The following is a 15,125-nucleotide window of genomic DNA, read 5'->3' on the forward strand; positions in this document are numbered from 1 at the left end:
AGGACCTTGTGAAAGATGCTGGAGGAAACGGGTACAAAATTATCTATATCCACAGTAAAACGAGTCCTATATTGACATATCCTGAAAGGCCGCTCAGCAAGGAAGAAGCCACTGCTCCAAAACCGCCATAAAAAAGCCAGACTACGGTTTGCAACTCCACATGGGGACAAAGATTGTACTTTTTGGAGAAATGTCCTCTGGTCTGACAAAAATAGTACTGTTTGGCCATAATGACCATCGTTATGTTTGGAGGAAAAAGGGGGATGCTTGCAAGCCGAAGAACACCATCCCCAAACGTGAAGCACGGGCGTGGCAGCATCATGTTGTGGGGGTGCTTTGCTGCAGGAGGGTCTGGTGCACTTCACAAAATAGATAACATCATGAGGGGGGGGAAATTGTGGATATATCTCAAGACATCAGTCAGGAAGTTAAAGCTTGGTTGCAAATGGGTCTTCCAAATGGACAATGACCTCAAGCATACTTCCAAAGTTGTGACAAAATGGCTTAAGTACAGCAAAGTCAAGGTATTGGAGTGGCCATCACAAAGCCCTGACATCAATCCTATAGAAAATTTGTAGGCAGAACTGAAAAAGTGTGGGCGAGCAAGGAGGCCTACAAACCTGACTCAGTTACACCAGCTCTGTCAGGAGGAATGGGCCAAAATTCACCCAACTTATTGTGGAAGGCAATGTAACCGATGTGAAATGGCTAGCTAGTTAGCGGGGTGAGCGCTAATAGCATTTAAATCGGTGACGTCACTCGCTCTGAGACCTTGAAGTAGTTGTTTCCCTTGCTCTGCAAGGGCTGCGGTTTTTGTGGAGCGATGGGTAACGATGCTTCGACGGTGGCTGTTCTCAATGTGTGCAGAGGGTCCCTGGTTCGAGCTCAGGTAGGGGCAAGGAGAGGGACAGAAGCTAAACTGTTACACTCAATAAGTATTTGGTAGTGTATGTAAACTTCTGACCCAGTGGGAATGTGATGAAAGAAATAAAAGCTGAAATTAATCTACTATTAATTATTCTGACATTTCATATTCTTAAAATAAAGTGATGATCCTAACTGACCTAAGACAGGGATTTTTTACTAGGATTAAATGTCAGGAATTGTGAAACTGAGTTTAAATGTATTTGGCTAAGGTGTATGTAAACTTCCCACTTCAACTGTATTGTTATTTTACTGCTGCTGTTTAATTATTTTTCTTTTATTTTCAATATTTTTTACATCTTTTTTTTACTTAATACGGTTCTCTTCTTAAATTCTAAAAGCATTGTTGGTAAAGGGCTTATAAGTAAGCATTTCACTGTCTACATCTGTTGTATTCGGCGCATTTGACAAAGCGTTTGATTTGATTTTTCATTTGACTGTGGTATTTGACCTAGTAAATGCAGAATAACTACAGTTATACTGCAAAATTACTGCAGTTAAAAAAACAGTGTTATTTTGGATGCAGTATTTGCAGCATACTGCAGTTATACTGTAATCCGACTGCAATCTTTTTAAGTAAAAGGATTCAGGGGGAAATGTCGGTAGTCAGAGGCTTACCAACATTTTAGACAAGGCAGACCGTCATTCAGTGCGATGTGTTTTCTCCTTAAAAAAAATCTAGGTAGGTGTCTGACTGCTGACATTTTCAGCCCGTTTCTAAATATACAATGGGTTTGTTCTTGGTTTGCAAAATACAGCCTGCACTCTGTTCAAAAGGTGCCAAGTAGACAACTCTGCCAAGTACACTCTGCCGGCAAACCCTACAGGTGTGTCCGTGCATTTGAAGGTTGTTACTTGTTACCTCAGCGCTGTGTAATTATTATGTCTATGTTTAACCTCTGATTTGTGTAGTGAAAAATAGTATTTCACTGTTCCAGATAGCAACCAGGATTTATGACCATGCCTTGCAAATGGAACCACAGGAGCATTATGAATGCGTTAAAATATTTAAATCAGCAACAACCCCCGCATTATCCAGACTGGTCTTATAGACTAGACGTAACATAGTAAATGTAAATCCGGGACACTCAAATTAGTATGATATACCTATGGTTACATACGATAGAAAGTTACTTAAAGCAAAAACAAAAGGAGGGTGGTTGGTCGGGGTGGGCATATAACAAGAAAGTCTAGCAACCTAAAGGTTATTTGTTCGAATCTCATCACGGACAATTTGAGATAATTTGCAACTACTGTCTACTTTTTAGCTACTTTGCATGTTAGATAACCCATAATCGTTTCAGCTGACTCAAACACTAGCCTTAACCTTTTAACCTAACTCCTAACCCCTAGAGCTAGCAAACGTTAGCGTTAGCCACCTAGCTAACGTTAGCCAGAACAAATTGGAATTCCTAATTTGTTTCGCAAATTCGTAAAGTATTGTATATTTTGCAAATATGTAACATATTGTACAAATTGCAATTTGTAGCATATCATAAGAATTGTAATTCGTAACATATAAGAAATGGATGATGGACATCCAGAAATTAATAAATGGAGTGTCTCAGATACATTTACAGAATAAAACTGTAATGACCTGGCTAGATCATAAACGAACAAATGTCCAGACAGGATTGACTTTACGAATTCCCGGTTTATTAACCCAACTCAACACAGGCTACTGTTTGGCCGTAGCCCGCGCCAAATAAATCAAGGATCACAGTATAAAACAACTGTGACCATCTCAAAGCGTAAGAGCGAGAACAATGGCTAAGCATGGTCTTAAATTTACGGTGCTCCACCCCCTGCCAAATCCCCCCGGCCGTTCCACCAACCACAAGGCATTCCTGTGGTTGGCAGATAGCAGGTTGACTGGCACGTCGGACCCAGCGAACACTAGGTAATGGTAAATAAAACACAACAAACGAACAGCATAACTCATAATACACAGCTGTCTGTGCGAGTCGCTACAATACGAAATGCTCTGAGACCATGTTGCAACCTCCTGTCACATCCCACCAGATCTTCCCGTCAGATTTGGGATTTGAACCTGACTCTACCCTATAGGCTACCTACACTTTTTTGAGTGTTGACAGTCAGCAAGCATAGCCTACCATCAGAGACAGATTTTGCTACCTACCCAAATGTAAGGTGTTTGTTGGAAGTAACAAACTTGTTCATGCTTGCGTTAAATCAAAATTGTATTATTAGAGATTGAGATAACATATTATGTTAATACGTGTATGTTGGGTATAATGATTGGTTGACTCATTTGGGGGATCTAGATGGATCTAACCCTGAACCACGCCTTTACATGCGATAGATATACTCCTCTTCGTAACTTTACCATGAGGTGTCCACGCGGTCTTTCTGTGTGCTGATTGGCAAGGAGGTGCACAAACAATATATGTTTTACCAATGAGAGGGCTGTACATGCAGCAGTTCAGACGGTGCATTCACCGAAAGCATGCACAGGCCGGTAACGGGATAGTGAGTATGCGGCTGGCGAGACTGGGTTTGGATGTCTACTCGCCATCCATATAAAACCAATGCGGGGACTTGATGTTTAGTCAGCTCCGAATTGTACGGTTGATGACAATAAGTAGCTAACACTGTAACAGCATAGTGATTGGAATGCAATCAAACTGTTGGACATTTGTTCATCAGTGGAATTCAATAGGCTTAACTAGCTAATAATAGCGGTCGGCTATTTTCCACTTATATTTTCTTAACCACAGGGACACTGAACAGATATTAAAATGGTCATCATTACAAAGAAATTGAAGACCTTTGAGGTCGTTTTCCATGATCCTACTAAGGCTTTCTACTCCAGTGGTGATAAAGTAGCCGGGAATATTGTGGTTGAGGTGTCCGAGGTGACCAAGGTGTCCGCTATGAGAGTGTTTGGAATTGGATGCGCAAAAGTGGAGTACGCGAAAGGAAAGCACAGATGCCGTGAAGACATTGAATATCTGAAATACGAAGATACCGTTTATCTGGACCACCAGCCTAGAGGTAATATTGCAAACTAAAATATTCAAAAAGTACATGTCTTTGTCTCGAATGTGAATATAGCCATTCAAAGCAGTCGGCAGGCTACACCCGGTGTCATCCAGCTAATATGCACTGTCACTAGTTGGCTACTGCAGTCTGCGAGTACAGTGCACTGCGCAAAAATGGAGAATGAGAAATTATGCTTTATAGACTAGCTATATGTTTTATTTACATACGTCTATGTTTATGGATGATCAAATGCGCCAGTGGTGGTTGTTATTGGCCCATAAGCAGTAGAAGTGGACCAATGGTGTCCTGTGGTCTACAATGGATTGCACAAATAGACCAAAATATATTAACCTAAGAGAGATTGGCTAAATTCATAGTTTAATGAATGGACCATAATGTTTTTCTCTCGTCCTCAGATTCCAATGGCTCGGTCACTCTCAGACCAGGGAACAGATATGAGTTCATGTTTGGTTTTGAGCTGCCACATCCTGGGTAAGCATCAAGGACTGTAAAAACCTTATTGTTTGTTTCCTACAAAGGCATAGCATTATGTGGTAATGACAGCATCCCACAATTAAAATTCCTCCTGCTTTTGTCACAGGCAACTGGTGTCGTCGTACAAGGGGAAGTTTGGCTGTGTACAGTATTATGTCAGGGCCGTGATGGAGAGGCCTTCCCAGCCTGCCTTGCAGTGCGAGAAACACTTTGAGGTGGAGGAGGCCTTGGACGTCAACACCCCTGACCTCCTGGTACATAACAGCTCATTCACATCATCATAATTATCACCACAAGGAATAATGCCACTTGATAGTTATTACATTATACACATTGCTACTTGACAGTGATTGTATTATACACCTTGTTCTCCTGAATGAGCCATGTAATGATGATGCGTGGCTTAATAATGTTAATGACAATTGTATAACTTTGCCATAACTAGCTATACATGAGAGAATATAAGGTGTGGGTGGATGGTGTTAGGCTTGATGGTTGACTTGCAATCAACATGCTTGGTGATTTATGTTTAACTCATGTTAATGTTTCTCATTGTTTCTCATCCAGGCTCCAGCTGCAGGTACGAAGGAGAAGAAGCTCACCTGCATGTTCATCCCAGATGGACATGTGTCCATCAGTGCCAAGATCGACCGCAAGGGCTTCTGCGAGGGCGAGGACATCTGCATCAATGCCAAGTTTGAAAACACCTGCTCACGTATCGTGGTGCCCAAGGCAGCCATCATGGTCAAGCACACCTACCAGGCCAATGGCAGGACCAAGGTCCTGGTGCAGAAGCTCTCAGTCGTGAGGGGCAACCATATCATCTCGGGCATGTGTGACATGTGGCAGAGCAAGACCATCCGAGTGCCTAGGCTCAAGCCCTCCCTCCTGGGGTGCGACATCATTCACGTGGACTATGCCCTCAGAGTGAGTCATAAACTTGAGACAACTTGTTGCTTGATATAGGCTAATACCATAAACCTCACATTGAAAATTATTGAAAGGACTTGTGACCTAGGAATGACATATATCTATCTATCCATCAGATCTATGTCCATATTCCCGGCAGTGACAAGGTGTTCCTAGAGTTGCCCCTGGTCATCGGGAACATCCCCTTCAATGGCTTTGGCAGCCGCACCAACAGCATGAGCAGCCAGGCAGAGTCCCTGAACACCCCCTTCAGTAGCTTTGGGTCTCTGCGCCTCCCGTCACAACCCCCCAGCTACAGCAACATCTCCCGCGACTGCCGTATCGACTCCCCCCTCACACCGCTGCTGGGCAACTACGACGCAGATGAGGATGAAGGACTGTTCATGCGCGTCCCCGAGATTTGGTACCCTCCTCCCCCTGCCTACTCCGAGGTAAGGAGATGGAGAATAGAAGATAGACATTTAACAGATATAGTCAGTCACTAGTGAAAAGTGAAGCAGATAGCACTGAGTTTGCACTGTTGCAAATGTGGTCTAATTGTTTTCTTTCCAACTTTCTCTTTCTTTCTTTCCAACTTTCTCTCAGGTCGACGAGGATCTCAAACAGCAAGGGCCATGTTCTTCGGGTCTGCTGAACCACGAGTAAGAGTTGCAATTAATCCCCGTTGTAGTCTAAGCACTGGTGGTTAGCCTTAGTGAGATCGGGGAACGGACTGGTGACTGGTTAAAGAGCAGCACAGCTGTGAAGCTGAAGACTCTTTCAAGGAACAGAACTGAGATGTGGACTTGAGAGTCAAGTTGAAGTGAAATTCAGGTTGAATGAGTATGGATTGTAGATGTTGGTGTCCACTCCACATTCACTATCACCATTGCAGTCTTCAGAAACTGATCGTTCTACAGTTGAAGTCGGAAGTTTACATACACTTAGGTTGGAGTCATTAACTCGTTTTTCAACCACTCCACAAATTTCTTATTAACAAACTAGTTTTGGCAAGTCGGTTAAGACATCTACTTTGTGCATGACACAAGTCATTTTTCCAACAATTGTTTAGAGAGATTATCTCACTTATAATTCACTGTATCGCAATTCCAGTGGGCCAGAAGTTTACATACACTAAGCTGACTGTGCCTTTAAACAGCTTGGAAAATTCCAGAACATTATGTCATGGCTTTAGAAGCTTCTGATAGGCTAATTGACATAATTTGAGTCAATTGGAGGTTTACCTGTGGATGTATTTCAAGGCCTACCTTCAAACTCAGTGCCTCTTTGCTTGGCATCATGGGAAAATCAAAAGAAATCATCCAAGATCTTAGAAACAAAATTGTAGACCTCCACAAGTCTGGTTCATCCTTGGGAGCAATTTCCAAATGCCTGAAGGTATCACGTTCATCTGTACAAACAATAGTACGCAAGTATAAACACCATGGGACCACGCAGCCGTCATACCGCTCAGGAAGGAGACGTGTTCTGTCTCCTAGAGATGAACGTACTTTGGTGTACTTTAAAACGAGTCCTATATCGACATAACCTGAAAGGCCGCTCAGCAAGGAAGAAGCCACTGCTCCAAAACCGCCATAAAAAAGCCAGACTACGGTTTGCAACTGCACATGGGACAAAGATCACACTTTTTGGAGAAATGTCCTCTGGTCTGGCAAAAATAGAACTGTTTGGCCATAATGACCATCGTTATGTTTGGAGGAAAAAGGGGGTGGCTTGCAAGCCGAAGAACAACATCCCAACCGTGAAGCACGGGGGTGGCAGCATCATGTTGTGGAGGTGCTTTCCTGCAGGAGGGACTGGTACACTTCACAAAATAGATGGCATCATGAGGGGGGGAAATTATGTGGAAATATATGAGGCAACATTTCAAGACATCAGTCAGGAAGTTAAAGCTTGGTCACAAATGGGTCTACCAAATGGACAATAACCTCAAGCATACTTCCAAAGTTGTGACAAAATGGCTTAAGGATAACAAAGTCAAGGTATTGGAGTGGCCATCACAAAGCCCTGACCTCAATCCTATAGAAAATGTGTGGGCAGAACTGAAAAAGCATGTGCGCGCAAGGAGGCCTACAAACCTGACTCAGTTACACCAGCTCTGTCAGGAGGAATGGGCCAAAATTCACCCAACTTATTGAGGGAAGCTTGTGGAAGGCTACCTGTAACGTTTGACCCAAGTTCAACAATTTAAAGGCAATGCTACCAAATACTAATTGAGTGTATGTAAACTTCTGACCCACTGGGAATGTGATGAAAGAAATAAAAGCTGGAATAAATAATTCTCTACTATTATTCTGACATTTCACATTCTTAAAATAAAGTGGTGATCCTAACTGAACTAAAACAGGGAATTTTTACTAGGATTAAATGTCAGGAATTGTGAAAACTGAGTTTAAATGTATTTGGCTGAGGTGTATGTAAACTTCTGACTTCAACTGTATGTCTGTCCCTCTAGTCATTCCACGGTAGTTCTGTACTTCAGTGTGTTCGAGCATTTTGACAGTTGATATATTCTCTCAGAGGAATGAAACAATGTTAGAATTCACATCCATACATTGAGTGTGCACAGCTATCATTTTAGGTCAGACAGATACAATGCTGTGACCATGCAAAAGTAGTGAAGGGATAGAAAGTTTCAATTTTATATTCTGTTGCACTTTATGTTAATATCATTGGCTCTTAATTAGATCATTAAAAATGACATATTTTTGTATTCATAAAAGTCTTCCAGATTATACTAGGTCATTTTACAATAATGTTAACTCAGTGGTTTATGGAAGAAGAGAATGACTTTTCATGGTAATGACCAAGCTTGCCGAATTGGAATGATTCATTTGGAGATTACATTATGTTTTGAATTTGGGTATGTGAAAATGCGAGAAGTATTTTATATGAGGAGAACTTATTGGTAGGTTTTCTATTGAAAGAGAAAATATACAATTCTGAATTGTTTTCCTGTCTCTTTGCCTTTCTTATATTTGCTTATTTTCAAAGTCTGAAAAATATTTGTCTCCAAAGACTCTAGATTTGACCGTAGGTAAATTAACAAATTGGAATGTGTTCTGGTTCTATTCCATCAAGGTTGTCAATGCATTTGACCAGAAAGTAAGCCGTGTCCAAGCCAGAACGGCAGGAGCCTATCTCCTGTTTCTGTAGCATGAGGCAGCTTGATGTAGAAGTACATCTCGGACAGGACGCTAGTCTGTTACAGGGCCATACCCCAAATCCATCTCCTTAACACTGAGTACCAAGCAAGGAGGCATCAGGTCCCATTTTTTTGGCGTCTTTAGTAAGACTCAAGCCCCCAACCTTCCAATATCAGGGTCGACACTCTAACCACAATGCCACTGCAGTTTACCAATGGCCCTTCATAAATTACCTCTCAGCAGAGGGGCTGCATATTGACACTGTCATTGTCACGCCCTGATCTGTTTCACCTGTCTTTGTGCTCGTCTCCACCCCCCCTCCAGGTGTCACCCATCTCCCCCGTTTTCCATTGTATATTTATACCTGCCTTCTCTGTTTGTCTGTTGCCAGTTAGTTTTGTTTCATCAAGCCTACCAGCGGTTTTCCCTCTGTTCCTGTCTCTTTGTTTTTCCCGGTTTTGACCTTTTCTGCCCGCCATGACCCTGAGCCTACCTGTCATCCTGTACCTTTGCCCCACTACTCTGGATTATCGACAATGGGAAGCAGAGAGCAACACTTTAGTAAATAAGTCACTTATTCATCCTTACTAAACAGTAACTCATGGAAAATTATATAATTATTGAGCTGACAGCAGGGAATCAGATGATACTAACATACCTGCTGTGAATGACCTGTTAGGTGAACCACAGTTCATCAGCAGAATGAAATGTTGACGAGGTGTTATTGTTGTAGTTTACTGACCATGAACTGTAACTCATGACCAAATTACATACATTGAAATGTCATAAATTCAAACTGCTTAGATGTTTTTCACATGGAAAACAAACATCGCTTTATTATTGACTACATTAAAAAAATTCAAATGATGGAACACTTTTATTCCCATAAAGTTGTTACAGTTTCTGTAAATATCAAAGAGCAAGAGAATATAAATTGAGTTTATTCAAATACCCCAGAATATATTAAGGAAGTATAAGTGAACTACATGACCAAAAATATGTGGAAACCAGTTGTCGAACATCTCATTCCAAAATCACAGGCAATAATAAGGAGTTGGTCCCTCTTTTGCTGCTATAACTGCCTACACTCTTCTGAGAAGGCTTTCTACTAGATGTGGGAACATTACTGCGGGGACTTTCATCTATTCAGCCACAAGAGTGTTAGTGAGGTTGATCACTGATGTTGGGCGATTAGGCCTGGCTCGCAGTCGGCATTCCAATTCATCCCAAAGGTATTCGATGGAGTTGAGGTCAGGGCTCTGTGCAGGCCAGTCAAGTTCTTCCACATTGATCTCGACAAACCATTTCTGTATGGACTTCGCTTTGTGCACAGGGGCATTGTCATGCTGAAACGGGAACGGGCCTTTCCCAAACTGTTGCCACAAAGTTGGAAGCACAGAATCGTCTAGAATGTCATTGTATGCTGTAGCATTAAGATTTCCCTTCACAGCCCCAGACCATTTTGGAACTTGGAAGTGGGTGTTGCAACTGGGGACAGACAATTTTTACACGCTGTGCGCTTCAGCACTCGATGGTCCTGTTCTGTGAGCTTGTGTGGCCTACCACTTCGTGGCTGAGCCGTTTTTGCTCCTAGATGTTTCCATTTCACAATGACAGCACTTACAGTTGAGCAGGGCAGGAATTTGAGGAACTGACTTGTTGGAAAGGTGGCATCCTATGACTGCCACATTGAAAGTTACTGAGCTCTTCAGTAAGGCCATTCTACTGTCAATGTTTGTCTATGGAGATTGCATGGCTGTGTGCTCGATTTTATACACCTGTCAGCAACGGGTGTGGCTGAAATACTTTTGTATGTATAGTGTTTGAAAATAAAGATCTCAAGAAGAATTAGGGGAAAGGTTGATCAGCAGATACTGTATATAAAGGAGAGTGATGGAACTGAACAGATAGGCTGACCAAAATAACCCAGTGCATCAATCTGTCTCTCTCGCTCTCACACAGACACACGCACACACAGTTTCTGATTAGCTGGGAACAATTTGGAACCAACCCTATGTGAGTTGACTTCATGTGGCACAGAAGATCCAGTGTTACTCTTAGGTATTAGCTAGGTTGTGGATGGCATTGAGGTGATGTAACACATTCTAACTGGACAGGACAAACGTGACAGGCTCTGTACATGGTTATGATAAGCAGGGAAAACATGGATACTTATGGGTCATCTGGAAACAACACTCAGTAGTCCTAACATAAGATAATATATCGTTTATTAGTCCACATGAGATGGACATTTGTCTTCTGCTTTTATCCAACCCCCGACACACACACACACACACACACAGAAACACACATTAGGCTGGAGAGGCTGGAGGAGAGGACAGCCGCAGTGCAGTTCCCAATGAGCAGTTTAGGGGGTTCCTTGCTCAAGGGAATATCAGCATTGGGTTGCCCGGCTCATTCCCCCCTCCCATCGAGGCTACTGCTGCTCCCATTACAGACAGGATTGTAAAGTGGCATTCATGTAGCACTCTCTATGCATGCGTTAGCCTGCAGAGCAGGGGGCTGGGGTGGTGGTTAATGACAACCACACCAAGTTGGGTAGCTGGCAGCAAGCCACCAGAAACCCAATGCTGTTGTTTACTTACTTCTACAGCTGTTCGCAAAGAGCAACCCCTCTCAAAAAAGCATCTGTGTCACTCTCTCTCTCTCTCTCTATTTCCTAGCTGCTCTGCTATCTGTCTGTTGAGGGCCCACCAACTCAATGCTATCCCAAAGGATCTTGCCAAGTAGGTCATTGTCACAACCCCCATCTACCTCTAGAGCATGGCTGATGCCGACCTAAACCCTACACCACTAGGATTTGTTTTAAATTGTATTTATTTATTTAACCTTTATTTAACTAGGCAAGTCAGTTAAGAACAAATTCTTATTTACAATGACGGCCTACCGAAAGGCAAAAGGCCTCCCGCGGGGACGGGAGCCTGGGATTTAAAAAATAAATACAATATAAATATAGGACAAAACACACATCACAACAAGAGACACAACACTACATAAAGAGAGACCTAAGACAACACCATCACAAGGCAGCAAAACATGACAAAACAGCATGGTAGAAACACAACATGACAACATGGTAGCAACACAACATGGTAGCAGCACAAAAACATGGTACAAACATTATTGGGCAAAGTCAACAGCACAAAGAAGGTAGAGACAACAATACATCATACAAAGCAGCCACAACTGTCAGTAGGAGTGACCATGATTGAGTCTTTGAATGAAGAGATTGAGATAAAACTGTTCAGTTTGAGTGTTTGTGTTTGAATCTCAACGCATGATTTGGCACCAGCTGCCTTTTGACCAAATATGGAACTACATTATTTTTGGAAACCTGAATGCATCAAAACAATTATATTACACACAGAGAGACACACATACGTACTAATAAAGTTAATTCAATTTCCCTTGAACTGTTAGTATGAGTTGCAGCATAATGACACACTTCTCATATCAACGAGTACATCCCACTGTGATAAAATGATGAGCTGACACCTCTCGATATAGCACAAGCACAGAAGATCAAACTTAGTTGGGGTCTAATAATATCGCACTAACTTTTGCTCCCATGGTGAAAAAGTCCTCTGGGGTCCGTTGGATAGTGTGTTTATATAACCAGCTAACCTTCGAACAGCGCCCTAACTTGCCTCATTGTGACAGGTCTCCCGGCTCGTCCATGTTGCCCACTTGAACCACTGCTCAATCATAGCCGTACTGTGCAACACAATGAAAATCAGTTGCTCTGACAAAGACAATTTGTTGAAACGCTTTAGTTTGTGTGCTTTTAATCTCACTTATATATTGTATCATTTGTCATTCAGTACTGTTGCAGTCTATATGGCCAAAAATCAACCTTCAATCCATTGTGCATTTTAAGTTGGTTTGACTTATTCACTCACACTTAACATCTGCCCTATATGATTAAAAGGTTTTGGCTTGTTACAGATATAGGACAGTATGCATGCACTCTAGCGTACTTCTATTTCAGCTACCCTGAAAGCAAAGAGAAAGAGATGGTCAACAAACCCGTTAAAAATAGGCTAACTTCTGCAACTTCGTCCAAAGGTTTAACATGAACTTCGAAAAAAACAACAGCTCTTCAAAGGCCAACCATTTCATTCAGGGTCCCTTTGAGAGAGCTGGGTTGATTTTGCTTTGACCTGGCTTTGCCTTCGTACAATGCCCCTACATACTCTTTTCAAAGGCACTCTATTTCCCCCTCACCCATGATATCACCTTTCTGTGATCATGAGCCGTCCTCATTACCCTATTGGCCATTAGTTCCAGTCACGTAGTCTATGATTGATGAATGTCTAATTGACATGAATTCAGTGTGGGATGATGATGACATGCGTGGGATGATGATGACGTGTGCTAGGGGTCATGAAATGTTATCACAAGCATGTGGTAACATTTCACAACTCATAGTACAAAATTCAAAACAGATCATCAAAAAGGCAGTTTTTTTTCTAAACTTTAAGCACGTCAATTGACTAAGTACAACACACAAAATCACACAGTAACTTTTTCACCAAACCTGAATCGGTGTTTCATCTACGCCGAAATACCTTTCATATAAGGTAATTGCCTCTCACAATACTTCTCATATGATTCTCTTCTCATTTGTTTAAATACATTTGACCATCACTTAATCCAACTGCATTTAATGGCTAATCACTTAACCGTTTGGTAAACCTATAGACTTTAAACTGGTTTGTCTACTATATATGGATTTTGAGAACTACAGAAATAAAATATGTGTTTGTAATGTATAAACATCTAAATGATATGTAAGATACATGATAACCATACATAATGACTACTCGTTATTGCTAATTGATTTCACATAGTGGTAACCGCAGTTGGTCACTGTTATGAATTTTATGTATAATGACTAAATTATGTATACATTTAAAGAAATGATAGGACTATATCTAACAGAATTCTACCCAGTCTCTGTATAATGATGAAGAATGTTTGTCCATAAGAAAGAGGGACTGTTAGCAGGCAAGGAACTGTGGCAGACAACTTGTGACCACTGTGAAACTGATAACAGGGAAGGAAGTCTCCCCATCCAGGGAGGAGAGAAACCTTGGGCTTGCAGTAGATTTTGTAACATGTTGCAGGATGTGATAAGCAATGTATGCTTAGGAGAAGACTTGTAAACTATATTGTCATTGTCTGAGAGGAGGGACATTTATGATGAAATAAGAGGTATATAAACCAATGTACATGTAATGATTGGCAGAGCTCTCGTGAATAAACGTTGCTGACTATTGTAGAATGGCCTCTGTCTGTTTCATTTCAACAAGAATCGTACAAATTCTTGGTAACAGACCGAGTAGTTCAATTGAAGTTCAGTTTATGAACATTGAGAACATAATTCTCGCGACAGTCACCATATAAAAGTGAAAACATGCAATTTCTTTCAACATAGAGCATGATAGACAGGAATGGAGAGGAAGAAATCAAAGAGCGCGTGGACAAGGGGCCCATCAGAGAGGTCAAAGAGGTGGACATGGGCCCCGTCATAGAGGTGGACATCAGAGAGAAGGAGGCAGACGGCTGGGAACTGTTGTGTCTAATGAAGTCCGGGCCATCGTTGTTGACCATGTTGTTGACCAGAGGCCTTACCATGGCAGAGGCTGCCAGATTAGTTCACCCAATCTGAAAAGATCAACTGTCAATTCGATCATGAGAACATTTAGCCAAGAAAACGGTTAAGTCTGTAGGATATGCACTATGCTTTACCATTATTTAGAGTAAATTACATATTGTAATGCATGTGAATTCACAAAACATGTTACTCTGTTCTACCCTCAGAATTGACAGAAGACCCCATGGTGGTGGCCGTGTGCTGACCGACCAGCAGGAGTGGGCAGTGTTGGAAATGGTGAGGACCAGGAATGACATACGGCTGTCTGAAGAAAAGCAGGCCACAGAAGAACGGTGACACCTTTGCCAATGTGGCATCCATCCAGCCTACCGACAATCGCCTGCCTCCTGAAGAGGCACAAGGTCTCTATGAAACACATTTACCTGGTGCCTCTTGAGAGAAACAACGACCTGGGGAAACAACTGTGGGCCGAGTGTTCAGGTACAGCAGTATATACTATTGTATTACTATTTGATGCACATGCTACTTCACAATATCATATTGAAACTACACTGTACAAATAACTAACCAAAATATATTTGTGGCCTGCTGGAGGTCATTTTGCAGGGCTCTGGCAGTGCACCTCCTTGCACAAAGGCGGAGGTAGCGGTCCTGCTGCTGGGTTGTTGCCCTCCTACCGCCTCCTCCACGTCTCCTGATGTACTGGCCTGTCTCCTGGTAGCGCCTCCATGCTCTGGACACTACGCTGACAGACACAGCAAACCTTTTTGCCACAGCTCGCATTGATGTGCCATCCTGGATGAACTGCACTACCTGAGCCACTTGTGTGGGTTGTAGACTCCGTCTCATGCTACCACTAGAGTGAAAGCACCGCCAGCATTCAAAAGTGACCAAAACATCAGCCAGGAAGCATAGGAACTGAGAAGTGGTCTGTGGTCACCACCTGCAGAACCATTCCTTTATTGGGGGTGTCTTGCTAATTGCCTATA

General features: G+C 42.2%; 1 protein-coding gene across 1 annotated transcript; it reads left to right on the forward strand.

Annotated features, from left to right (window-relative positions):
• Positions 1-2,803: 2,803 nt before the first annotated feature.
• LOC129857617 (thioredoxin-interacting protein-like) lies at positions 2,804-8,304 on the forward strand. Its single transcript, XM_055926052.1, has 6 exons — positions 2,804-3,939; positions 4,344-4,419; positions 4,529-4,676; positions 4,990-5,349; positions 5,469-5,783; positions 5,938-8,304. The coding sequence occupies exons 1-6, from the start codon at positions 3,684-3,686 to the stop codon at positions 5,995-5,997; spliced, it is 1,215 nt and encodes a 404-aa protein (XP_055782027.1). The 5' UTR covers positions 2,804-3,683; the 3' UTR covers positions 5,998-8,304.
• The last annotated feature ends 6,821 nt before the right edge of the window (positions 8,305-15,125 follow it).

This window comes from Salvelinus fontinalis, chromosome 6 (assembly GCF_029448725.1).
Source record: "Salvelinus fontinalis isolate EN_2023a chromosome 6, ASM2944872v1, whole genome shotgun sequence".
In the NCBI taxonomy this organism is placed as follows: Eukaryota; Metazoa; Chordata; class Actinopteri; order Salmoniformes; family Salmonidae; genus Salvelinus; species Salvelinus fontinalis.